The sequence below is a fragment of the Strongylocentrotus purpuratus genome, unplaced genomic scaffold, assembly GCF_000002235.5.
Source record: "Strongylocentrotus purpuratus isolate Spur 01 unplaced genomic scaffold, Spur_5.0 spur5_scaffold_5, whole genome shotgun sequence".
NCBI lineage: Eukaryota > Metazoa > Echinodermata > Echinoidea > Camarodonta > Strongylocentrotidae > Strongylocentrotus > Strongylocentrotus purpuratus.
In genome coordinates this window covers 40,949,609-40,976,008 of record NW_022145611.1, presented here as the reverse complement: position 1 = coordinate 40,976,008, position 26,400 = coordinate 40,949,609, and the positions used below count along the sequence as shown (strand labels likewise).

General features: G+C 35.5%; 1 protein-coding gene across 4 annotated transcripts in view; it reads left to right on the top strand.

Annotated features, from left to right (window-relative positions):
• LOC575375 (serine/threonine-protein kinase D3) overlaps positions 1–26,400 on the top strand; it is a 45,698-nt gene that overhangs the window by 7,702 nt on the left and 11,596 nt on the right. For 2 of the 4 annotated variants that reach the window (XM_030999564.1, XM_030999561.1), the window contains exons 2-11: positions 5,554–5,692; positions 9,787–9,840; positions 11,820–11,951; positions 12,598–12,746; positions 15,478–15,727; positions 15,989–16,066; positions 17,804–17,936; positions 20,714–20,837; positions 22,247–22,324; positions 23,889–24,288. In XM_030999564.1, the coding sequence (XP_030855424.1) occupies positions 5,554–5,692; positions 9,787–9,840; positions 11,820–11,951; positions 12,598–12,746; positions 15,478–15,727; positions 15,989–16,066; positions 17,804–17,936; positions 20,714–20,837; positions 22,247–22,324; positions 23,889–24,288 (1,537 nt within the window). The remainder of the gene's footprint in view (positions 1–5,553; positions 5,693–9,786; positions 9,841–11,819; positions 11,952–12,597; positions 12,747–15,477; positions 15,728–15,988; positions 16,067–17,803; positions 17,937–20,713; positions 20,838–22,246; positions 22,325–23,888; positions 24,289–26,400) is intronic. The other 2 variants (XM_030999562.1, XM_030999563.1) reach the window with 2 other exon arrangements.

Sequence of the window (26,400 nt, the reverse complement as noted above, 5' to 3'; positions counted from 1 at the left end):
ACCTGTACATGAAATGAAATGACAATGTTCATATCTGAAATTTGCTTTTAATGATTTTAACAAGTTTTAACATTTTTAACGATATAATGACTACCGGTAATCATGATAATGATGGTGATGAAGATGATGACATTGATAATGATTTTGATCATTTTTAAAATCAAATCCATTCATATCATGACCCAAAATATCAAATTACATGGTTTTGTCATTTTTACTCCAGATAGACAAATACTCTGTACAAAGCTTTTAACATTGTCCCATCGTTTAGCTAAAAAATGTTTTTCATTTTTAAAAGATGATTTGACAGGATTTTTTACGTCCAAAGAAAACAGTTCCACACTATTTATTTTTATAATAGTGTGTTATATGAGATTTCCAAAATTTCCAGGGTTTGCTTTTTGTAGGATATTAAAGCTTGAAGATACACATGTAGGGAGGTTAAATTTCATACAAGGAAATGCATGCATTTACATGGCAATCAATGTTGGTTACTTACTTTTACAAGCATTGTTCACGCACACCCACACATGCTTGTACTGAAGAGGTTTATTCATGATGAAGAGCTGTAATGTTGTTTATAATACTGAAACAAAATGTTACATACTGTATATATTTGTGGGTGGAAATTTGAGATAACTATTTTTTCTATTTGTCAAATTAAAGCCTTGTTTTAATATTTTTAATAATTAAAAAACATGAATCCCTTTACTTTTCAAACTCTATTTCTCAACAAGAAAAATTGATATATTACTTTTCAGTTTGAATTTGTATTTTTTTTCATTGGTGGGATCAAAAGTTTATGTAGTCAGAATAGATTTGCCATTAGGTTCTCAAAAAGATTAATAATAATTTTTTGCAGAATATACAAAGCGTATTGAAACTAAGGGAGGACTTTGTTATAATTATGAATTAATGATAGATTTGAAGTCGCTTGATAGTACATTGAATGATAGCAGAACCGTACTGTAGGCCCAATATGTACAGTATACATTTGAACATGTAAAAACACTTCTGCTTTCCTTCCTAATTAGAGGCTTTATCAATAGGGGCCCATTATTAAATGAATTAATTCTTACCAGCGGGACTACCTTCGATGTAAAACAATTGGGGCTAGGGTTGGCTGGCAAACTGTCCTTAACATGCTAATTGATTACAGGCACATTTGCTGATGGTAAGGGTGAATAATTCATGATTGGTGTGGTGTATACACACTGTCAGTATGAGCTAGGCACTCTTGAGTGTGACAAAGGATGCAATATAGGCATGGTTGATATGTTTTAAGACAGAAGCCACAGTTCTTTTCAATCAATTTCATAATATGAATGATGAAGGAAGATTTGAATTGTGAAGGTGTTTCTTTCTTACATTTGTACATGTAGGTGGCAAACTTTAGGCTTTGTGTATTTTATGTTACATCACACTTGCTTGTGGCTTATAATATTTTTCCTGTAGTAATTTTGTACTTTTGTACAAGTTGTACAAATACGTACATGTACAGTACAGTATCATGTATAACATGCAAGTGTGCATGATGCCAGAATAAACTAGACTATTAAAAAAATTTTTTTTAATAATCTAGTGCCAACTCATTAGTCATTATCATATTTTAGCTTCTTTAAAACCTCTATGTTCAAACCAAACCCACAGAAGCTATTTTTACTCTGTGAACATGGGTATGTATCATGCCTTTAAAGTGATAATGTAAAATGATAAGTAAAATGAAGTAAACCAAGAAAGATTTAGTGTCAATGCATACAAGTTATGCCAATTCTACTCATTTTCTGGAGCTCGCGGCACTGGAGTTCTGTTAAATTACAAACTTTGTATGCATAAAACCTTTAAGGTTCAGATAATATGCAAAAGTATCATGCTATGAAGTGATTGAATAGCAACTTATATGACTGAATATTTGCTTTTTGTGAAGTTTCTTGCCTATTAAGTGGCTGACGTTTACACTTCATGGAATTTAGTATCGCAAAATAGTTAGACCAAATTATCAGTCACCTCCGTCTGCACTGTACATGTACAATGTACATGAATATATGTTGTACAGTATAAAGGCATTGTAAAGTATTAGCTTTCTCTATGTTTTTCTGAAGTACTGTAAGAACAAAAACACAATTTCAGTATTATTGTGAATTACTGGAGAGTTTGATTCAATCGTTCTTGAATCTTGATTGCCATTTCATTTGCTCAAAGTGACTACCGTACTTGTGCACTGCCAATTTTTGAAGACCTTACCCTTTTTTTTACATTTTTGTCAGGGATTGCTGTTAGTGATAAAGGTGTGCTGCTACTACAAAGAAATGACAACTGTAATTTACAAAAGTAGTTCAAAATTTTCATAAATCATGTCATTGCACATTTGCAGACATTGGAATGTAACCACTGTACATGTACCAGCTCAATTTTGTTTAATGATTGGAGGCAAGGGAATGCTATGCACAATATCATTTAGATATTTAGAAGGCCTCATTCTAATTTGGCTCTCATCACAAAATTTTCGTTATCTTTTATATAAAAATAATTTGATTAAACATTTTGCAAAATGGGGTACAGTAAAATACAGTATATACAGTACATGTACTGCTCTTGTCATTCATATTAGCCTGATGCTGTAGATCAGTGTTGTATTACTCATCATGAAGTCAGAACATGAGGCTAGCACAGAGATTGCTGCTATGACAGCTCATGGATTAGAGTTTAACAGGTTTACATGATATGTTTCTAACATCGCATCACTGCGCATGTACATGTATCACACAGCGTGTCCACACACAAAACAATTTATCCCGAAACTCTATAATGAAACGTCGTATAAAGAATCATCGTATAAAGAATCATCGTATAAATTTCAGAGTGTCCACACACCAGAAACGTCGTATAAATAATCATCGTATAAATTCCAGGATGTCCACACACAGAAGAAAGTAATCCTGCAACTCTACAGCGAAATGTTGTATAGGTGCGCAGTTTGCTAAGTCGGTCATGAAATGGAAGAAAAATTAGAGGTCAGGTCTCCTTTCGCGCGAGGTCACGTTAAGCCCCGCCCAGTTAATTACACTAGTTACACTAGTTACGTCCACACACAACACCTTCCGTGATTAGGCGTGATTCTTTATTGAGTTCTAGTTCGAAACGATGCCCAAACCTGCGTTTCGTTATACGACGTATCTTTAGTGAACGTCCACTCACACAATTTCATTGTATAACTATTGCGAAATGGTCATGCCTGATCACGGAAAATGTTGTGTGTGGACAGGGGGACAGTGTACTCACTGTTATGTCCCTATTTTACAGTGTACACACGTATGTACAAGCAACTTTTGTTGAAAAGAAATTGTAGTGACCAATTCTTGAATATCAGATAATGCCAGTAATTTGAAAGCCAAGTTTGCATTTCTTTTCAGCCCCTTTATAAATAGCTACCGGTAGATATTTTATAATCCTCCCCCCCCCCCCCCCCCCACTGTTATGTATAAAATTTCATTTGTTTGTAGGTCTATCTTTGCAATGTACATAGCCTGTTGGCCAACCAAACATGCGGAAACATGCTACTCACATGTAGGCCACCAGACCTTAATGAGTAGAAATGAAGAAATAGCAGTGACAAATTAATGTTTTTACAAGTGGAATGATATAAATTGAACAACAGAATCACACTGAAAATAGGCTAAAACTACTGTTTTGAAGGGGCAACCAAAATTGACCTCTGCCTCTGGCTGTTGAAATTTTGTAGCCCAACAGAAATAGTTTTAGTTGATTTGAAGCCTTGGTACATGATAATATATTTTGATCTGAAATTTCAACATTCCAAAAATTGTTAAAAACATCCCAGTAATTATACTGAATTATAGTGCAGACCAATGTTGTATGAGACCTCTTCAAGATAATCAGGACGCAACATGAATTTTTCAATCTCTGATTAACTTCTAGTAAATGAACAATACAGTACATATACATGTATGTACATACAATCATCAAATGTTAAAGTCAAGCTATTCATTATTATATTTGCTTTACATTTGTAGGTTCATGTATTGTGCATGAGCCATAAAAATGTGAAGGAATTTCACATGAATGAGATTGGATTATTGAAAGTACTGTATGATGACATGAAAACGCTGCATGGGCTAACCATGGGCTAACAGTCACAGGAAAGACATTGATTACATAAGAGTGTCTGTAAGTGGGAAAGGGCTCTTCCTGCTCACTAACCTGCAAATTCAGTGTACATGTACATGTTGTTATGGTCACACATTAGAGAGGTGTAGATTTGTAGATTTTCTACGGTTATACATTAGAAATACATCCTGTAATCTACATGCAAGACAGCCCCTGCATGTACAGCTCTACCGTTTCAAGGGACCAAAATGCTCAGACCCTTCACCCAAATATCAGTTATGATCCCCCACAAACGTATGAATGTATACTGGTACATTACATGTATATGTACAATGAAGATAACATAGATGTAGTTTACACAGTCCCCAAATATTTTTCTCTTGACCCCATGAAGAATAAGTGCAGAGCACTAAATTTACCCTGTATGTATTATAGTTTGATAGGCCTACCGGTACATTTTGATTCACAAATTTCTAGTCTGTGATACGATTCTCTGCGTTGGCTGCGTAGGCTGTGCTCATGATACAGGCTGCTGATAACTTCCTCTGGCAGTGCCTGGGAATGCTGCTCATTGCAGAACTAGCTGGAAGGCATCAAGGGATTTCAAAAATTGGAAAGTCGTAAAAGTATAATACATGTAGTCACATTTGTATTTAGCGCTTAATCACTCTATATAACTTTACATTTTTAATTATTAACCCAGTCATTAGATTCAATTGCTAATTCGCACATGATAAGTGCACATGCTCCAATGCCTCGGGGAGTATTCCGGCCAGGCGCCATTTTACAAGGGCACACATGCCAATCCAACCACTTTATCATTATCATTCCCATCCTACCGGGTATACCCATTGAACACCTGAGTGGAGTGTGGCAAATGTAGATTAATGTCTTGTCAAAAGACAATAGTGCTGCAGTGGGACTTGAACCGCGAATCATGCGATCTGCAGTCCAGCAACTTATCCACTAGACCATGACACCTCTCATATAATAATAGCTTAACTATATTATGTCTATCTTGCTAGAAATGCTAAAAAATGATGATGATGCTGAAAATGATAGCATTTACATGTATATGTTCTTAAGAACTTCTTATTTATATTGATGTATTTGCCTGGCTATTTATTAGTAATGATCATGTTGGCTACCGCTTTGTTGAATGGAATTTTATTTATCTTTTCACTTCTTGAAATAATTTTACCTTATCACTCATAATCGTTAAATACTAGTTACTAATTGTGTTACATTCGGACATAATACTACCAGTAATTACAGTAATTTTTTTTATTTTTTATTTTCAGTGTGGACCAGCCTAAATTTACTAGGTCTGTCTTCATACTATGATTATTTTAGAGAGGGAATATTGAGTAAAAACCTGAGCAATGGATACACTTTAAATGAATTTTCTTTGTTTTGATCTTGCAGTTTCCAGAGCATGATTTTTATGGAGTATATGACAAGCTTCTGCTGTTCAAGCACAACCCAGGTACAAGCTACTCTCTCACACCCGTAACATCAGTTAGCGATGTGACGGAGGGTGCCCTTATTGAGGCTGTGTTATCCGGTAAGAAAACACATTCTCATCTTCACTCATTTCAGTAATGAACAAATTGCATGAGTGCTCAACTTTTCACTTTGAACTTTTTAAATGTGCCTCTCATTAGAAAATTATCATATTAATTTGTTTGTTGTGAGCCATTGTGAAAGTTGTTAGTTTAAAGTCTGCAACAGTTCACTCAGTGATATTTTGCTAACACTAACATGGTACTTTGACAGTCATAAAATTTAATTAATAGACCATAGTTTAGGAGATAACAGAACATTTGCATCAGCTGCCAGTGAACATGTTGTCTGTATTTTAGAAATATTTAAATTGACTGTTACTTCTTTCATAACACTTGTTTTAACAGTAACTACATCGTATGTATATTAAAGATATTAATATCTTTTTTATTAAAGTATTATATTAAAATGTTCTTTAAATTAGGAATACTATATAAAATACATAACTTCCTTTGATACACGTACATGTAGGTTGATAAAAAAAATTCTCAAGTCCTGATTTATTCATATTATTTTTATTTTTGATATTAAACTCATTAAATGAGTTTATTTAAAAAGCCTTTATACATTCATGCAATGGGAACAATGCAAAGTGCCAGTGTGAAAGTACATCTATTGGCATTGCATGAATACCGGAGCATGAAGTGGAGCATGATATCTTTATTTTCACAACTTGCTATTGCTCTATTGCAATAGCAAATTTATACATGTAAACCTAAATACTGGGCTTTATGAATACCTTTTATATGTAAATCACACGTACCTTGCGATACATGTACATGTTAAAGGGGAAGTTAACCCTTAAAAATGGCCGTGATGAGCTTATACACCGATTCGGTTTGGGGGTTTTATGTACCTGCCCGCCGGTGGCGGCGCTATAACTGGGGGGCTTCTCCGATCCAGCTGACAGTACAGAGAGCTCGAGAGCGGTTACTAGCTAGCGGAGCAGCGACCCTGGCCGGCCTGGGCGAGGTTCGGTATAGGTATAGCATACCCGTTGCAATGTAAGCTAGCTAGCTGCAGTCAGACGCCCCCCAGTTATGGCGTCACCTTATGAGGGCGCACTTCCACCAGAAGTCGCCCGAATCGGTGTATACTAAAGCGTGGCGTCCGTTTTCCAGCATCCAGCGTCTTTCGTCAGTCCACAAATTCAAAATGCTTCTTCTTTTTCATTTCGATTCTGTTTGCTATATATGATAGGATGATGGCTAGGTAGGAATTTGAAACTTCAACACAGAATTGTGAATTCTTTATTTATGCAAATTTATTTAAAATGACAAAAAATGCTTCTTCTCCATCTTTTATAGACCAATTAAATTTTTCTTTTGGTTTCATCTTGTACGTGAGATTTTGAAAATTCTGAACAGAATTTGAAATTTACCTCAAATGTTACTTATGATTTATGCAAATGTATTCCCCCCCCCCCCCCCAAAAGAAAAATATAGAAAATGTTTGTTTGAGCTAGGTTTGAGATACGGTACACAGAATGTTGAACTGTTGCGTAATTAATTCTAATTTATGCAAATTTATTCATTAGTTTTTAAATAAAATCCAAAAATGTTTCTTCTACACTGTACTTCATATTTTGATTTATTTGTTTTATCTGGTACATCTAAATCAGATACACAGACCACTTACACAGAATGTCATTTTTTTGCCTCAAAAATATATGAGTATAATTTATGCAAATATATTCGAAACAAAAAATCCTTCTTGTCCTTTGTTTATTACCCCACCCCCCCCCCCCAAAAAAAAGTTTTTCTTTCACCTTTCCCAACCAATTTAGTAGAGAAATGAAATTGTGACGATTGTTTGAGCTGGATGCCGGATGGATGAGCCCTACTTCATTGAGGTTCTGGTTTAATATGTTGTGCAATTGGGATTTGCTAATGGTATCGACTGGTTACACCAGCAGTCCCAAAGAGGTCAATCAAATTGCTTACAGGTACTTCAGCTCAGATAATTTTATGAATCACTTATCCATTGAAAAAAACACTTTCTAACTGAGCGACCATTGCATGACAGTAATGTAACTAGATTTAAAATCAAACCTGACCCTCACAGAAAAAAAAAGGAAAATAATATCTACATGTACAAGTAACCCTGTAAGTTGGGGCTTTGATCGGATCGGAAGATCAGAGCAACATCGTCGCACCTGTGATCGTAATTGGTAAAAATAATCTGCGAAAAAAATTGGCAGATTTTTTTATTTCATTTAAAAAAAAAAAATTTAATGCGAACATTTTCAAGTTTTTGGCTATCAAATGCTTAAAAAAATTTCATAGCTGGGATTATTTTGTCATTTGGAGTTATTGTAGACCATGTTGGTTGATATTTAGTGCCTTTTCATGACTTTGAAATTAATAATATTGTTCTAAGTGAAGAGGCAAAACATGCAGGCCGCCATCTTGTATTATAATGTAGGCAATCATTTTTATTGATCGCGATCAGAAATTATTATCCGATCACACCTGATTGGCTCAAGATCGGCCCCCGATCCGATGATCGGTTACAGACCTACATGTATGTACAAGTACATGTACATGTCATGTACATACAGTACACTGTAGGCTGCCATACTCCTTGACTTGTGTTTAGAAATAAGGATTAATACTTGTATTTTATTTATTTAAATTTATTAAATACATAAAATCAGTTTTGCAGATGATGATTTTATTCATTATTTGTCTTATATCTTTTATAAGTATGAAGTTTAGCAATGATTGCATGAACTTACTTTAATCGTAGTGATATCCTTGTACATATAATGCATTTCATTAATTGTTTAAATCAAGTTTATAGTGACTGTTTTATATTTGTATTCAATATGATTTTCCAATATGTATGAAAAGATTTTTGTTCTTTGCATGTCTTTTATGGTATTGCTAGAGATTTGTTTGGTTTTATAATTTTTTTCTACATGTACATGAAGAAAATGTACATGATTTAACATTTGGCAAAATCTTAGTTAAAAGTATAGAGGCACAATCAAATATGCACTTTATGCTACATATAAGACAATCAGAAAAAAATAGTGAAAATCACTTTTTTGATAATTACAAGTTTATGGTACATTTTGGTTGCCAGTCAATTTCGTACATTATGTGAAGTGTGAAAATTCCAAGGGATTAAAAGACATTCTTAGTTTTTAAAATGGTAATTTGAAGAGAGCAATTTTCTTCATTGCTACACATTTTAACTTTTGACTAACCAAATTTTACATCACCTGTACTTTTTATTACCAAGGTATGAAAATGTATGTACATGTACATTATAGGCCTACAGTACATGCAATTCAAACTTTCATTAAAACTAGAAGAGGAAAGTGTGGTAATGATTTTAACAGGAAATTAAAGTCTTAGGAACAAGAACACTTTCTGAATTGACTTGACCAGTACATGTCCACATACATGTATATGAGGTGGTCTCATAAATGCAAAATTACACCTACAGTACATGTATTTGTGGCATGATTTTGTATCATATTTTTTTTTAAATTGCATGCTCCTTTTTTATTTATGCCATAATGTACATGTACATTCTTTTCAATATTCCTTCAAGTATATGGTTATGTGCATGGAGATCTCGCTATTTCACAGAAGTTACCATTTCCTGTTGTTCTTTAGCTGGCAATTCTACAAAAGTTGTACATTGTTATTACACTTCCTATTTGAAAAAGCGAGCTAAAATACCCACTTTCGAAAATTAATTCTTTTTGACCTACAATGTACCTACATAAATAATATTTTCCTACTTTGAGGAAAGTGCAAACATTGGATATGGACTTCAGGAAAGCAGTTTCTTTGAGTGGTAGTGGTACATTTTTGTTCATGATAAATATTTTCATTGCATGTCCCTGTAATGCATGGTATATCCTGCACCCTGACCCTGTCATGTTTAATTTGAAGAGCTACTTTCCCTGTTTGCATGTTGTTTGTTGACTTTAATCTGATTGTGTAAACATGTATATGAAAATTGTTGTCAACCTCTGCCTCCTTTTCCTCCTTCCATTCTCCCTGTCCACCTCCTCCTCCTCCTCCTCCTCATCCTCCATGTTTGTCAATGTGTGCCCTTCATTGATTGTCTTGACTGCAGATCAGTGGGATGGTAGCCGAATGAATGACCTCGTCAGCCAAAATCCCTCTTCGGGCAAGTACATATACCTAGTCAAAAATACCACTTTTATTGTAGATTATTAACTTCCTTATTTTTTTCAACCATCATGAATTCAAATGCAGGGCTTCAGTTCTGTTTCTGTAAGTGTAATATGAATAAACTTGTATTTAACCTATGCAGGTCTGATTAAAACTTTGTTGTCACGCAAGCACAATAATGCAAACATTTTATTTTGCTACAATTTATATCAAGACAATTTGTATTTCAGGAGAGATAGTTAAGTATGCAAAATCCTCCTTGCTGTTAATTTTATTAAATATAAGCTCACATATCCATGTACTGGATGCTTCCGTATATATGTGAACAAATTGCATTTACCGGTACATGCTCTCTGCTGTATTTGGTGAGCATTATATTATTAATATTATTAGTTTTCCTCAATTTCTCTCATATTTTTTTGGTTGGATAGAATTATTAAATTTTGCTCTTTCTTTGGTATCTTAAAACTGGAAAACTGAGAGTAATGAGTTCTTGGATTACAGTACATTAGTTGTACATAATATAATATCTAATGAAATATGAAGGGGGGATACGAAACTTGTACTGTTTGGGGGATTAATTTGATTGTCTTTTATTTCCCATTCTTTCCTTGTTGCATGCTTATCAAATTCTCACTACAAATTACCCTGTCCTTTGCAGTCATTTTGATATTAACCATCAAAGCTGCCCCAAATTGTAATGCTACATTCCCTCACACTTTTTAAAACTGATTGTTGTTCGCCCTTTGATAAATGTAGAATGCATTTCTTATTGTAGACCTAATGAAGTGTATTACTGTGTTTTGGATTGTTCTATAAAGTTTCTGTGAATCTGTACTCTTTGTAAAGCGATAGCTTTTGCTTGTTTTTTTGTTTTTTTGAATATGAGCTTTACCAGGCAGAAATATTTTGTTGTTGTTGCTATTTTACTTTTAAATTTGGACCCTAGTGTATGAAAAAAACTACTGTTCTCTGTCTGGAGTAGCCATGATTTGTTTTACTAGATAGTAATAGCTTGTCTCTACATGTACATGTAGACATATATATATATATATGTTTAACTTTCATATAGTTGTAAAGACATGCACAACACAAATATGTACCCATACTCTTAATAATGATTAGAAAATAGAAATGATTCAAGCTGCTGAGAAGCATGCATGAGTGCTGTTCAACTTTACTACCAAGCATGCCAACAATAAATGTACAATTTGTTAACAAGGGTAAACAAATTGCAGTCCAGATCCCAGAAAATATGTTTTTATCAAGCAAATGTAAAATATGTGGGCAACAGATTATAGATTTGATATTAATGCTTCCAATTGTTGCTTGTTCTATGAGAAATTTTGAATATTTAACTGATTATTTGAGGACCCTTGCCCACTCTTTATCTTTTATCATAAGGATCTGATCATTGCATTAATTGCTGTGATAAGGGCAATGATACTTCCTATAATATTTACTGGTACTGTAATGTATCTGAGATATTATAATACAGAATTTAAGTGACGTATGAAGTATTTCCTTTGTATTTTGACACTTCTAATTGAAGCCTCTAGTGCAGGATTACACTTAAACAAGTTTTACTGCATTTGTTTTAAACTGCTTGGCACAGTTTACAATAGATAATAGCATATTTTGCTTATTGAGCACCATTTTTTAAGTTTGATTTGCTTTATATACACATATTACATGTATATTGTTTATTTTGCAAACCCACATAATTACTATTTTTTAAAGTGGAATTAATCTTAAACATCAAGAACATGAAAGTGTATTATTAAACTGCCTTTTGTTAATTTTTCAAGCTTTAGTATAATCACTTAAATTAACATCCTAAACAGCTAAATGTAGGAAAGGTACAAGTAGTTTATAGAGCCCCTTTTAAAAATGAATATAAGAAGGTGATAGTTATTTTTCTGTCTGTCTTTCCTTCTTTCCTCTTCACCTCCATAAATACATTGGTCACTACAGCTTCTGCTACAGTTGAAGACCGACAGATCCGGCCTCACACATTATATGTCCACTCCTACAAGAGTCCAACATTCTGTGACTTTTGTGGTCAAATGCTGTTTGGATTAGTGAGACAAGGACTGAAATGTGATGGTGAGTTCAGTACTTTTATTATCTAAATTTTGTGTCTATTTTACGGGACAAAAGATCACCAGTTAACAAATTGGGATCTTGGTTTATAGTTTATATAGGGATGTTGGGCACGACATGGGCATTGCTATTTTCCTGATAACGTACATTTACATTGCATTGTAATGTACTATTGAAAGTCGTTTAACAATTGAATGTATTCACAATTATTGATGCTTCCTTCCAACATGTGTGTACATGTATGTGTGGTGAGGAAGTATTTCATTCACCTGTTATCTTTTGTACTCTAATTGTCAGAACGCAAACTTCACTAAAAAGTTAAATTAAAAGTATTTCCAACTAAAGCTTGATGCATGATACATGTATACATACAAGTTTGTCTGGTACATCACATTATCCAGAAAAGGACTGTGCCTATGTCATGCTAAAACTTAAAAGGCATTACCCCATGCCAAGAATATCTTCATCTCTTGTACACTTTCATAAGGTATATTGAACATCAAAAGGCAGGGATAAATCTCATCTTTCAGCATGCTTACACTTATTCTTTGGGTTGAGGTTTACTTGCCACATTTATGTGGTATGCAATCATACTACCTAATGTACACCTGTTATGAAATGTATCTATGTTTATGTTCTCTTACAATAGGGTGTGGGGGTAACTACCACAAACGGTGCGCTTTCAAAATTCCCAATGACTGCACGTTATCCAAGCGACGGCGCTCTTCCTTAGCGATTTCCTCCTCCAGTATTCCCTGGTCTCCATCTGAGACCAGTTTGTCCAGTGAAGATTCTCAGGTAAGTTTAATCAAATCACAATCCCATTTCTTGTAATGATCTCATGTCTTTGAATTGTGTTTTGTGATACCTTACAAGGAATAGATGATCTACATGTACATGTACACTGTTATTAGAAAAGACCATTGTATGATTTGAAAGGATTACTACAAAGATGATATGTCTTGTGTACTATCCTTTTCTATTGTACAATTTAATGGTACTCCCTTCAGGTTAGAGGAAACTCTATCTACGTTGTGCTCTTCAAAGAGCATTAGTCATTTGTAGAACAAATGAAAGCATACATGTATTTATTCACCTACTTGTACAATGTACATATCACAAGTTATTTATATTTCTTTAGCAAAATTATATTTGTTTGTGCTGTTGGTGACCTCACTACCTACAATCTCACCAGAATTCGATTTTCAATTTGTTTCCTGATATTCTGTTCTGTTCTCTATGTTATAAAGTACTTGTGTAGTTCATACGTTTCCTGAAGAAGGAGACAATAGAAAGCTGCCCTTTCTTTCTTATTAGAGCCACCCTTGTGACTGTATCAACAGGGTGCCATAATGGTTCCATTCAGGTTTTCAATCGCATGCAAACAATTTTGAAGTTCGCTTGTTTTGATATTGCAAGACCTTGGGGCTCAGAGGCTTATTATCTCTCTCACTTTTTTGTGTGCATTTTATCCCTCTCTTTCTCTGTTTCTTTTCTTTGCTTTTGCGTTGTTATTGTTCCTTTGTCTTTTCTTTATTATTACTTCCATTTTGTAGTACTTCCTTCTCTTTTCCCTCACCTCTCATTTTCTTGTTTCCGATATTTGTCTCCTGTCATCAGTATCATTATATATTGTTTTCTTATTCTGATCCAGATTCATCTTTCTTTACTTATCTTGAATTAATTCCCTTGTACTCCACTGCTTTTAAACATTCTTTTATTTGCCCACTTCATTATCTCTCTTGTTCTGTTGCTAGTCCCCTGAGTCCCCTCTTCTTCTTCCTCTCTCATTCTCTCTCTCTCTCTCTGGTTTTCTTTCTCACTCTCTCACTCTGTGTTTGCTTTTTATTCCCTCTCTTTATAACTTGCAATACCTGCTGTGCATACTTGTAGGACTTTAAAAAGAAGCCTAATGTCAATACAACTTTAGAGGGTCAATTATTTCTAGCTCATATTTTGTTTCCAGCCTCTGTAGGGTGTGGTTTGCAATATTTAAAATCCTTCAGAATGGAACACCTGTCTCCTTGGTCCTCTCATGATTTAGGACCTGATATCAATCAAAGTCTATCATTAATTATATTTGCTGTGTTAAATAAATACCAATTCCACACATTTGACAAAAAAGAGAAGTAGTTGGTTGGGTGTGTTGTTACATTTATTTTGTTCTCATTTTACCAGAAGGGTTCATGTATATTTATGCCCATGTTAAAGGAAATACACAGTTTTAGTATTGGTCACGAATTTGGTTCAAATTAACATATTGGAAGCATATGCGACCCTACAATATTCAGTGATCGTTGTCGCGGTTGAAATTGAGTCTTAAAGTGTTGACATTGTAAATAAAAAACTCTTACATGTATGTTGTATAGCTCCCTCTCAAGGTCAAGATATTAATTTAGCTATAAAACAATGTTTCTTGACTAAAATTGATCGATTGGCTATTCCTGTTTGGAAATTATATATCGCAACATCATATTCTGAGATTTTCATGGTTGCAGCTACTATTGGGTGGTCGTAGGCGCTATTTAAAATTTATCAAAATTACAAATACAAATACTAATTAGAGTGTTTAGTATTCTTAAGCCTTCTTTATATAAACAAGTGTGCCAGTCTTATCATAAAAGGAGTAATGTTAATGTACTGTTGAAGACAGTATGAATCTAGCATTGAAACTCAGCAGACTTGTACGGCCCCCATGTCATCATTGATGACTCAAATAAAAGCAAGATATGATTACAACTTGTGTTCCATAAACTAAGCATAGTAGCATGACCGTACCCCCATGAGTCAGTCATAGTAGAGTACACAATGTGCATGGGTGCATATTAAGTACACTGTGTACAAACTAATGTACATTAAAAGGAAGTGTGACTTTGTTACATTAAAACTAGAAAAAATATGTTTGTTGCCAAGCATACAGTGTAAATAAAATTGTATACATGTACTATAAAAATGCTTTTGGAGTTGCAAGTTTTTATGTTATTTATATAACAAAAGAAAATGAAAATTTATACAGATTTTTCATTCTTATTTTTCTTTAAAAAAAGAGATGCAAGGATTCATGTAGTGATTCCTTCTATTTTCTCCCTCAATTTTCCATTATTTTCAGGGCCAATTTTCTTGGAAACACTACTTCTTTGATAATTAATTATCCCAATACTTTCCAGGTGAAATTCAAGATTCCATTCCAGTGTAGGCAGCATTTAGAAGTTATCTACAGGTGTATACATGTTTTTGTACATGTATAAAAATGATGGTGATAATGATGATGTATTTACAAGTATATGTAATAATTAATATGCTTGTTCAAATGCCCTTTACAATGATATCATCAACAGAATGAGTGAGAATCAAATGGCACTTTCTTAACACTTATTACTACTCACTATCCCTGGCTTTTAACCATGTCAACCCCTTTGAGTGAAGATATACTATCTTCCATGGATTTTTGATAGTGGTAGTAACAGGTTATACATTTCTCTAACCGGGTAACTATATTTTCTATAATTGTTGATATTTCCACTACCAGCAGCAGCAGCAGCAGCAGCTTGCAGTATTTGTAACCCACTCCCAGCAGACTCCCCTAGTGAAGAGCGACAGCTACAAGGAGCGCCGGTCACCGTCATGGGGCAACAGGCCACTATGGGTAGAGAGGGCAGTAGCCAGTCGCATCAAGGTGCCCCACACGTTTGTTGTACACAACTACACTAAGCCAACCATCTGCCAGTACTGCAAAAGGCTTCTGGTAGGGCTATTCCGTCAGGGACTTCAATGCAAAGGTATGGCTTTCATTTCAAGTTCTGTTTTTTTTTTAAACAAAAAATAAATATGAATTATTTTGATCCTTAAGTCTGGGATTGAATGCATGTTGGCAAAGACAAGACAGGTCTATTACAAATTACCTTTTTGGAGAACTTTGTTTGTTAAAGTCTGATTATGTAATCAAAGAGACTTGTCACACTTACAGTGTTTTCAGAATCTCCCCGCAATCCAACAAATAACTGAAATAAGAACATTTTCTTTTCCTTATTTCTCTTTAGATTGTAAATTCAACTGCCACAAAAGATGTGCTGACAAGGTTCCTAAAGACTGTCTAGGGGAAACACCATTGCAAGAAGGTAGGTTTGAAGCAATTTTCATTTATCACTAGATCAAGAGGATACATTTTAAGGTTTACTTCCAGAACTATGATGGCCCAGTGAATCTTGGAATCAGGAGGTCCTAGGCTTGTGCACTATAGTTTAGTTTGTTTATCTTTCAATGAGTGCCTCAGATACAGTTGATAATATGAATTATTGTAATACCCTGGTGTGTAGCAGGAGTAGTGAACTGAAATATAAGGTTGTAATATTTGCAGTACTCTGAATGTTCAATGAAGTGACTGGTTAATATTTCAGAGACTATAAAATGCAACTTATAGGAATTTGCTCAGGATTTTCTCAAGCACACATTTCATCATCTGCTATTTCTATATTTTTTTTAAATGTAACTTAAAGAAATCATTTTACATTTATGACAAAATATTTTTCTGCTAAGCTCCTGACTTGGTTTGAGCCGTGATGCTCATGGCTTCCTTATAATGGGCGATGGAAGCCATGAAATCTACCTCATACAGTCTACGTTTACTAGTCGTATATGAACTTCAATGAGATTTCACTTGAAAGAAAGACTTGGGACAGGAAAATCAGATCAGTGGAGCTATCAGTGATCGTAAATTTTCCTCTATATAGAGACATTTTCTCCAGAGCAAGCTTGAAATTAAAAAATGTGAAATGTCAGTGTATTCCCTAGAACTGTTATTTAATGGCAGGGGTGCAACTTCTCAAATAATAATGGTTTATTTAGCTTTCCTCAAATTCGGACACTAAAGGATGTATGGTTACATCAATCAAAATACAAACTAAATGTACATTAGCATGTCCATACAATAAAATAATTCTCAAAGCACTGTAAAGCCAAGTATTTCCTCTAAGATGTATCAGGTAAATCCTTGAGAGGTCTTACAATGGGCCTATTCACTTGAACAAGGAAATTCAACAGAAGTTTGTCATGTGCCCAGTAAAAGATGTCAAACACAACATTTTTCAAATTGTTCATCCTTTTTTAGTTTTGCGATTAAAGGATAGAAATCTAAGGTATATAAGTATAACCTATCACTGTTACAATTAAGATGATACACAGATTGAAATGTGTTGTGTGGATGTGCTCAAAGAAAGGTCAAAGATTTGGAATTTGTTTTTCTTCAAATTTACATCCTCTGTCTGTTCATGCCCTTCTGCTAGGGACACAGCAAACTTGTATGGCTTATATGTGCTAACTGTAGTTGTTGACTGATACAATATATGGTTTCCCTGTGGTCTATTGTGTCTGTTAACACACACACACACACACACACACATATATATATATATATATATATATATATATATTTTACTAAAGGCGTCATTAGAGGGACATTTGGAGTGAAAAAATGAGTCATTAAGTAGACATTGTCATTAGAAGGACAATTTGGTGTCCTCTTAACGTTTTTTACGTTTTATTTCTCGTGGAAGGCCCAATTTTGTCATATATCTCTCTCTATATATGTAATTTTACTAAAGGCGTCATTGGAAGGACATTGGGAGTGAAAAAATGAGTCATTAAGTAGACATTAGGGTTAGGGTTAGGGTTAGGGTTAGGGTTAGGTTTAGGGTTAGGTTTTAGGGTTAGGGTTAGGGTTAGGGTTAGGGTTAGGATTTTTATGATGTCCACTTAATGTACCATGTAGGGTTTTATATATATATATATATATATATATATATATATATATGTACATACATGACACAGTATATTTCTTGCCTCATCCATGTATTTAGGAGACAATGATGATCAGGAGAGGCTGATTGAGAGCGATGAGAATGAGGCTGAGGAGAATGAGAATGGATCAAACAGGGACAGTATTGGAGATGAAACACTGCCGGACTCCCCAGTCAATGAAAATCCACTCAGGTATGCATCTCTCATTGTGTAGGAACAGTTTCAAAGAGGAAGTATTAAACAAGCATGAGATTAAATGTTTTACAAGAAGTTTCTTAAATACTTCACCATAGATGTGCCATAAACTGTGTGAGTACAGGTGGTATTGGGTTCTGATAAAGACAAAACATACATTTGTCAAAGAATCCAATGAAAGTGTACTGCATGCTCAGGGCTGCTTATAAATGGTATCTACCAAGTGATATTGATAGAGGATATGTAATTGCTTAGTAAAAAGCAAAGGATGACGAGGACATATTGCTAGTTGGTCCAATCGCATACATAACACGTAGACGGACAAGTGCAAATATAAGTTGTGCTTTTCATTGAAAGTTATGTCCAGTATATTTGTGTATTTTTGTTTATATTTTGTTTGATCGAACAACTATCTAGTGTTTTAGACGAATCCAGAATATTGCTATTTTTTGACTTTCTCTCACAATGTAATTCAATTACCAGAACTTAGGTGAGCTTTACCACATAGTACAATCCAAATAATTTTTAAACCGTTGAGATAACTCTGATATTTGTTAACAGCAGCGCTCAAAATACACTGGGGCGGTGGGCAATTCGCCCCCATGAGCTACATAATCGCCCCCATCAGGTTGCTCACGGGGACGATTGCAAAATTAAAAATCGCCCCGGTGGAATTATAAAATAAAGATTATCTTTTCTGTTATAACTTTAACACAATATTGAGTTTCAATTTTCAAACCTTAAACCAATGAAATGGAACTAAGATTAGTGTGCAAGATTTCTCGTTTTATAGGCCTATTAGGCTGCCGCGCCATGTCTGCTGGAGCTGGAGGCGATCGCGCAAGGGCAGAAACATGGTCAGTTTTTCGTTGTCAGCAAATAATGAACCTTGACCAGTAAATCAATATTAGGGACTTTTAGATTTGCACGTTGAGAACATGGACTGCAACGTGTGACCTCCTTTTAAGGCACTGCCAGTGCTTAAAAGGACGTCACATGTGACTGCCAGTGCCTTAAAAGGAAGTAACACGTCCACGCAAATCTAAAAGTCCCTATTGAGAAGAAGAGGAAGATGAAGAGAACAAGATGTCGTGGAAGGATATGGTAACATGGGCAGATCTACGGGGGGGGGGGGGGGGGGGGGGGGGGGGGGGGAGGGGGTTTAACCCCCTCCTCCCACCCCCAACCCCCCCCCCCCCCCTTGTCCCCCTTGGGCTGCCAAGTGAAAATGTGATATTAAAGCAGGGAGGGGGTGCTGGAGAGGAGGACTACTAATCTATTTTATTTTTTTCAGGGGGCGGGGGGAAGTGAAGCGCCGTTTTAGCATGACTTTCTTTTTAACTCTTACTTTCACCTATCTCAGATAACCCTAAGTTTTTGGTTGCTGCTTTATATGTAGTTGATAATGCATGATTAAAATAAAGAGAGAGAGAGAGAGACCACCATCATTTTGCAATGGTTCAGGGTTCGTGTAATGTACATTTGAAACCATTTCTTAGCGTCTCAACCCTAAAAAAATAACAAAACTATTTTTGAGGAAAAGCATTATACTGAATTAAATAAAGAATAATAGCTTTATACTGGATCATACTAATACTGATACGGGCTAAAGACAATGTGGTATTTGTATAGAGGTATTCCAAAATGACATTCTGATAATCAACATTTGTTCTGGTATCATATGTATATACGCATAATACAACTGATCTTTATGATTTCTTAACGTGACATAGCTTCTTTTCCCCCTGCAAACAAAAAAGAAAACAAGGTTATTTAATAAAAGAATCATGCGACAAATAATCATTGTGATTCAAATTGATGCAAGGATTTTTTTGAATAAGCAATGCTTTTCACCAGAATCTTCTTTGTAAAAATAACTTTTACAAATCTCAGCCATGCAAATCTGCCACTGTGTTGTAAGATCACTTTCAGATTAGGAGAAGTGTATTCTTTAATGAGTATTTTACATTGAATGGAACGTCTCAACTCAGTAAGCATGGCTGAGATTTGTAAAAGTTGTTTTTACAAAGACGATTCGGGTGAAAAACATTGCTTATTAAAAAAAATCCTTGCATCAATTTGAATCACAATGATTATTTGTCCCATGATTCTTTTATTAAATAACCTTGTTTTCTTTTTTGTTTATTCAAACAAATATTCGCATCAATTTGAATCACAATCATTATTTGTCGCTTAATCCCTTTTAATGACCTTGTTTTCTTTCTCGTTTGCAAGGAGAGAAGAAGATATGTCACGTTAAAGACATCATAAAGATCAGTGTTGTATGCGTATATATTGTATACACAGGCCAGTAACAGCTATGTAGCTTGTAAATTTGTAAGAGGGAAAATGCCGCAAAGAAAGTCAAGGCAGCCCCCAAGAAAGCGAAGAAGCCAGTAAAGAAAAAGACTGAGAAGAAAGAGAAGAAGATAAGAAGAAATGATAATGATGAAATAGCAAATAATTGAGGAGTATCAAAGGTACCAATTCAATGGATATTTGTATAAAAAAGAGCCCCCGTCAGTACTAAAAGAGCCCCCGTGAGAAGGCTCACAGGGGCTCTTTTTTGGGGGGGAAGAGCCCCCGTGGACAAAAAATTAATTTGAGCCCTGGTTAACAGTAGAATGTTGAACATGAATGGCTGATGTTGATCTTGTGACTGATAATGAATCCTATTCAGTCCTTTAATATTGTCATCTCATCAGCAAGGGAATGTCAATGAGTAAAAAACAAACATGTAAGTTGCATCTCATTGTTCCTTCTCCTTCCTACAGCCCTGTTCAAAGCAACAACATTCCACTCATGCGTATTGTGCAGTCTGTGAAACATACTAAGCGAAGAGGATCACAAGTCCTGAAGGAAGGATGGATGGTCCATTACACGGACAAAGATAGCATGGTAAGGTCATCCAGGTGTCCTGCATAATCATGTTCACCCTTGGTCCAAATTGAAAGAAGTAACACCTTTGTCACACCAACAAGACCGACACCAGACCGAATACAGCATTAAATAACTGCCTTTGCGAAGAATCATTTTGTTGGTTTAGAAGTTTGGAGTTGGTTGGTGTTGTGACTGAGGTATAAGGCCTTGCTGGATCCCTTTGGATGTTTTAGATTACCAAAGCAAAATCAGATGCTGAAAGTATGCATTGACATATTTTTGTTGGTCTTAATTGAAGGAAATATGTTCTTGTAGCATCCAAAGGGCTGATTTTGGAGGATCAAAGGTTTTAAAGGTTGAAATTAGGTATTGATATACTTATTAATGCTGTATGAGAGATTTCGCTCCTTGTGTTTGTTCGTTAAGTCCCCAACATTTAGTATTAGCACCAAGTGTGATACACTGGCAAGATCCCTGTCGTGGGATCAAAGCCTAACAAATCATTCTGTCCACCAACAATTGTTGATATAGTTTAGCATTTCAGTCTGATGGATCTATAAATTAAATTGATAGTCAAGTTTTCATAGTGTCAGCCCCCCTCCCCTGTAAAAAATATAATGATAGAAAGGAAACTGTCAAGAAATTATACATTTTAATATTAAAGTGCCCTCTAAGGCATTCTGTGAACCGGGTTTTTGCAGCCTTATTGTGAATTCACTCAGCTTAAAAAGAAAAATCCTCATAGTAGATATGAAATATTGTAGTCACAACATCCACAAAACTGGACTTCATCTGCATAATGATCTGAGATTTACCTGTATACATAATACTTGTATATTGATGGGTTTGTGTATGGTATCTATTTTCTTTTTTTCTCTCCCTATTTGTTGAATTAATGAGCCTTAGTGAAAACAAAATTGTGAAGCATGCATCTAATGACCTTCTGATTTTATTTGTTTGTGTGTCTGGAAGAGATATCAATACGTCAAAAAAAGTTGCTTTTGACATTTGAGATGACAAAAGCTTTGCTCACAGATTGTAAGGTTTCACAAGGTTCTTACTAAGATGATTGATAGCAGGGAAATTGAATAGACAAGCCAGCAACCAGAGGGAGGAAGAGGGGTCTGGGGCTGTGTAGGGCCCCTTGGGGAATGGGGAGGGGTCATTGGACAGTGCCCCTGATGGGGAGGGGTTCAGGTAGGGTGTTTCTTCAAGACGACCCAAGGAAGGTGCGATGTTCGTTAGCGTTAGATTAAAAAGTATTGTAAGGAAAGCCGGCACTGCTTTCATGGCTCTTTGGTGGCTTTACTTGTTATTTTGCTGACATGAAAATAGCAACATTGGCAGCTTTATCAATAGCAGGCAACAATCAAATGTCTGGCTTCAAATAAAGATGTTGCAATGTTTTGTATGTTTCTCTCCCACAGCGCAAGAGACATTACTGGAGAATAGACACTAAGGCTATTACTCTGTACCAGAGTGAGAGCAGCACCAGATATTATAAGGTATGTACAATAGGCATGAAGTCACTTTCTAAACCCCTCAAAATGAGTTTGGAAACTCAGGTTTGATTGATTATATCTCTCTTTTTATGGCATCATCATTAATATGTTTAGTATAATTAGAAAGTGTGTTTGTTCCCCTTTAAAATGATATCCTGTTTGTTATTATTTTTCAGTCATGGAATGCGCATTACATCAAAATAAGGGGCAATGTCAAAAGCAAAATTGTTGCAAAATGCACTGCATAACAATACTGGTGCTTACCACTGCATTTTGTAACTTTTCACTTTTGACCCTGTCCCTTATTTTGATGTACCGCTCCCTCCATGGCTGCAAAATCATAACAAATATGGTATAATTTTAAAAAACAATGATCATATATACCGTAGGTTAGCGGTTGCACCATGTGTGAGAGAGAGAGAGGTTTGAGGAGTCCTGAAAAGGACTCTGACTGGGTAATCTTTCTTGGCTGTTTGTTATCTTTCTTAGCATATAGTTCTCAGGAGAACTAGAGCGCTTGGAGAGGATGAGTGGCTCGACGTTTCGAACAGGTTGACTATCCGTCATCCTGACGACGGATAGTCAGACTCCTCAAACCTCTCTCTCTCTCTCACACATGGTGCTAACCGCAAACCTACTGTATATCTACATCACCATGCAAGCCGACACTTACAAGCAGCATCTAATGATCATATATTCCAATCATACTAAACAAAGCGATAATTATGTCATGACAAGAAAGATATAAACTTGAGTTTCCAACTTTTTTAAAGGGGTTTATGTGTAGTCTGTGTATTTAAATTTATAGTGATCATAGAGTACTAGTTCTGATCTGGCTTGTGTCTCATATTTCAAGGAGTTTTCTTCCAACCATGACAATTAAAACTGATTTAAATAGGCTCATTTTTTTCTTCAATAAAAAGCAATAGCAAACAGTGCATTTAACAGGTATATGTCTTTGTAACTTAATCTGGTGTCAAAAAGCATGAGCAGCTGTTTAGCCATCCGCAGAGGGCTCTCGTCCTCTCTTAATGTTCATACCTCCACAAGTATTTAAGATGTGCACTATTTAAGAATTGTTTATCAGTATACAATAACCTTAGTGGCATGTATCACAAGGGGTAATTAGATTGAAACAACTTGGGGATAATGTTTTATTAGATCATGGGATGCAACTCTTAGAACTGTGATATCTTTAAACTTCTGAGGACAAGCTGTAACCTTAATGCCATTTAGCATGAGAGTTAATGAGGTCAGGATCAGAGGTCAATGAAAATAAACACTTCTCATTCCATGTCCTGGTAAGTTAGTGGTCCATCGAGCAAAGGCAATGTGTACTCAATCAGGGCTGGGCACTGAAAGGAGTGTGACACTTGGCATGAAGATTAAATTTCAAAATGTAATCAGATGCTCTGTGTTTTTATAACCACCCCCATCCCCCCCCCCCCCCAAAAAAAAATAATTATAAACTAAAATGAATGTTAGCGGATGCATACTTTAAACTTGGATGTAGTTACCAAGTTAAAAATGAACCTGTCATTGCTAATATTTCTGTCATATTTTTCAGGAAATTCCACTGTCTGAAATCCTGTCTGTGAGGATGGTGAAACCATCTCAGGATGGGAGTGGTAGTGGTAGCAGCAGTAGTGGTATGGGCATCTCCGGGCTGGTAGGAGGAGACGGATTCAACTCCACTCACTGCTTCGAGATACAGACTGCCAAGACAAACTACTATGTGGGCGAGAGAGCTTCACTAGGGGATAGCAGCTCCGAGAAGGGGTCGGGAGGCAGTACCACCTCCAGCTCCAAACTGCCTGTGCCATCGAGCTCATCGGTGGATGAGGAGCCTGAACAGAGCTGGGTCGGGGCGGATGTGGCCAGAGATTGGGAACAGAAGATCCGGCAGGCCCTTATGCCTGTCACTCCTCAGCAAAGTGGCACTAGTATCACTAGCACTTCTAGTCCAAGTAAGTATAACAACGATATTCAACCAGTGGTACCTGATAGCTGTAACCTTCATCTTCATTGGAAACATTCATTTTATACTAATCATGGGACATAAATATAAACCCAAGATGATCATCAGATTGAAGAGATTTTGTTGATTTACATTCAGGCTATGTCTATACATCATCGTGATATCGCTAGAAAACATAGAAAATATGTAAGGGGATTACTGTTTTTTATCTGGTGTTGAAAACTCTAGTTCATCTTTCAGCAAACTAAATATAATCATTACTTCGTTAAACCAAAAACTGAAATCATGATAATTTCCATGGCGTATGTACAGAAGATTGTTTAGGATTACATCGTGAGCACATGCAAAAATATTTGTTCTTGATAGATTTCAGTCTAAAATGAAAGAAGTAAGTTCCCCCTGAGCAACTCTTCATAAATTTTGAACTGCAAAGTTTTGAACATCTGTACCTAGAAGGGACTGTGCCTGTGGTTGCATTGTGTGAAAATCAGAGGTTTCGGTCATGCTTGAATGAGCATGCTTTAATAACAAAATAGCAACATTTCAAATTCACAAGATTGAAGCCATTTCTTTAGTATCCTGAGAGACGGTTATATTTAGAATGTTAGTGATGTGTGTTTGTATTTGGCTAGTTAATGATCTCTTGATACCCTCTTGACCTTGAATCAAATATTTATGGTTGACGGGGCAAAACTTAAGAGAAAACATAACTAAGACTAACATTTTACTGAGGTAGTGTCATTACTACAGTTTCATTGAGGAAACAGTCTGCATGTTCTTGTAAATATCACTTTTAAGGACACTACTTAGGTAACATTTTAGTTTTGTTATGTTTCCTTTAACTTGTTCTCGGTCATCCGTGAAATAATGTTTCAAGGTCAGCATGATGACTGGAGATTAACAAGTTCGTTGCATACACAGTGCCGACCGTCATGAATCTGACTATCTCTCAGTACACTAAAGAAATGACATCCTTCTTTTGAATTTAGAGATGTAGTTATTTTGTCTCCAGAGTGTGTTTATTCAAGCATGACTTGATGGATATCTCTGATTTTTACACAAAAAATTGCAAGAGAACCCTGGCTGTCTGTCCCTTTTAGGTACATTTGTTCAAAACATATGGTTCCAATATTATGAGGAGTCGCTGAGGGGGGAACTTACTTTTGTATGTACTGTATTCATAATTTAAAAGCTCTATACATGTTTTTATTTTGATAAAAGAATAAAGAAGCTATTTGCACAAAGTCTTCCTCATTGTGAATAGATTAAAGGGCTTTTTTAGCATTGAAGTGAGATGTCATGTAAGCACTATGCCCCCCCTCTCTCTCTCTCTCTCTCTCTGAGCTGCTCTTTTTATCCAATGAGCAGGTTGCTTGTGCTGTTGAATTATCTGACTATGTGAAATTCATGTGATAAGTTGTAGAGCTCTTAGTTTAGTGTAAGTTATTTGCACTGGGTTACAGGTTGGCCTGTAATTTCATACATGTGCACTCCATCACATACATTGAATACATGTGGAATTTTAGAATGCGATGTTGCTCCATTATCAATAGTTGTCAGCAAAAATACTAGCAATAAAATATGTATGGCTGTGTGTCTCTTAGATTCTTAAGAAAAAAACTATCCACATAATACCAAGTTTGTAACTTGAAGAAAAAACAGTTTGCTTCAAAATTAATTTTGAACTTGAGCCTTGAATCCCATTATATTGCTTGTTTAAAGAAGAAAAAGTATTGTAGCAAGTGCAGGTACATGTAGCAGTCTCATTTAGATGATTGTGAGAAATATATGTTTGATTGCTTAGCCTTCTTTCTGTGGTCATTTCATAAAGCAAGAATAATACATTCTGGAGGGTGATTTGCTTGTCGTCCTCTGTTTTGTGCTTTCGATTGGTGGAATAGAATTATTGTTCCTCAACTATTCATTGTAAATGACTATCACTGCACTGAGCTAGTGCGCTTTGTAGTAGATTACACATTGTTTTCTTCACCTTTTTATTGAGTCCTGCTGATGCTGCTTCGCCAGACATTGCTGTGTATTAAACAAAGCACTCTCTCTCATTCTCTCTCTTTTGAGATGATGAAACTTCTTTTGACTGAGC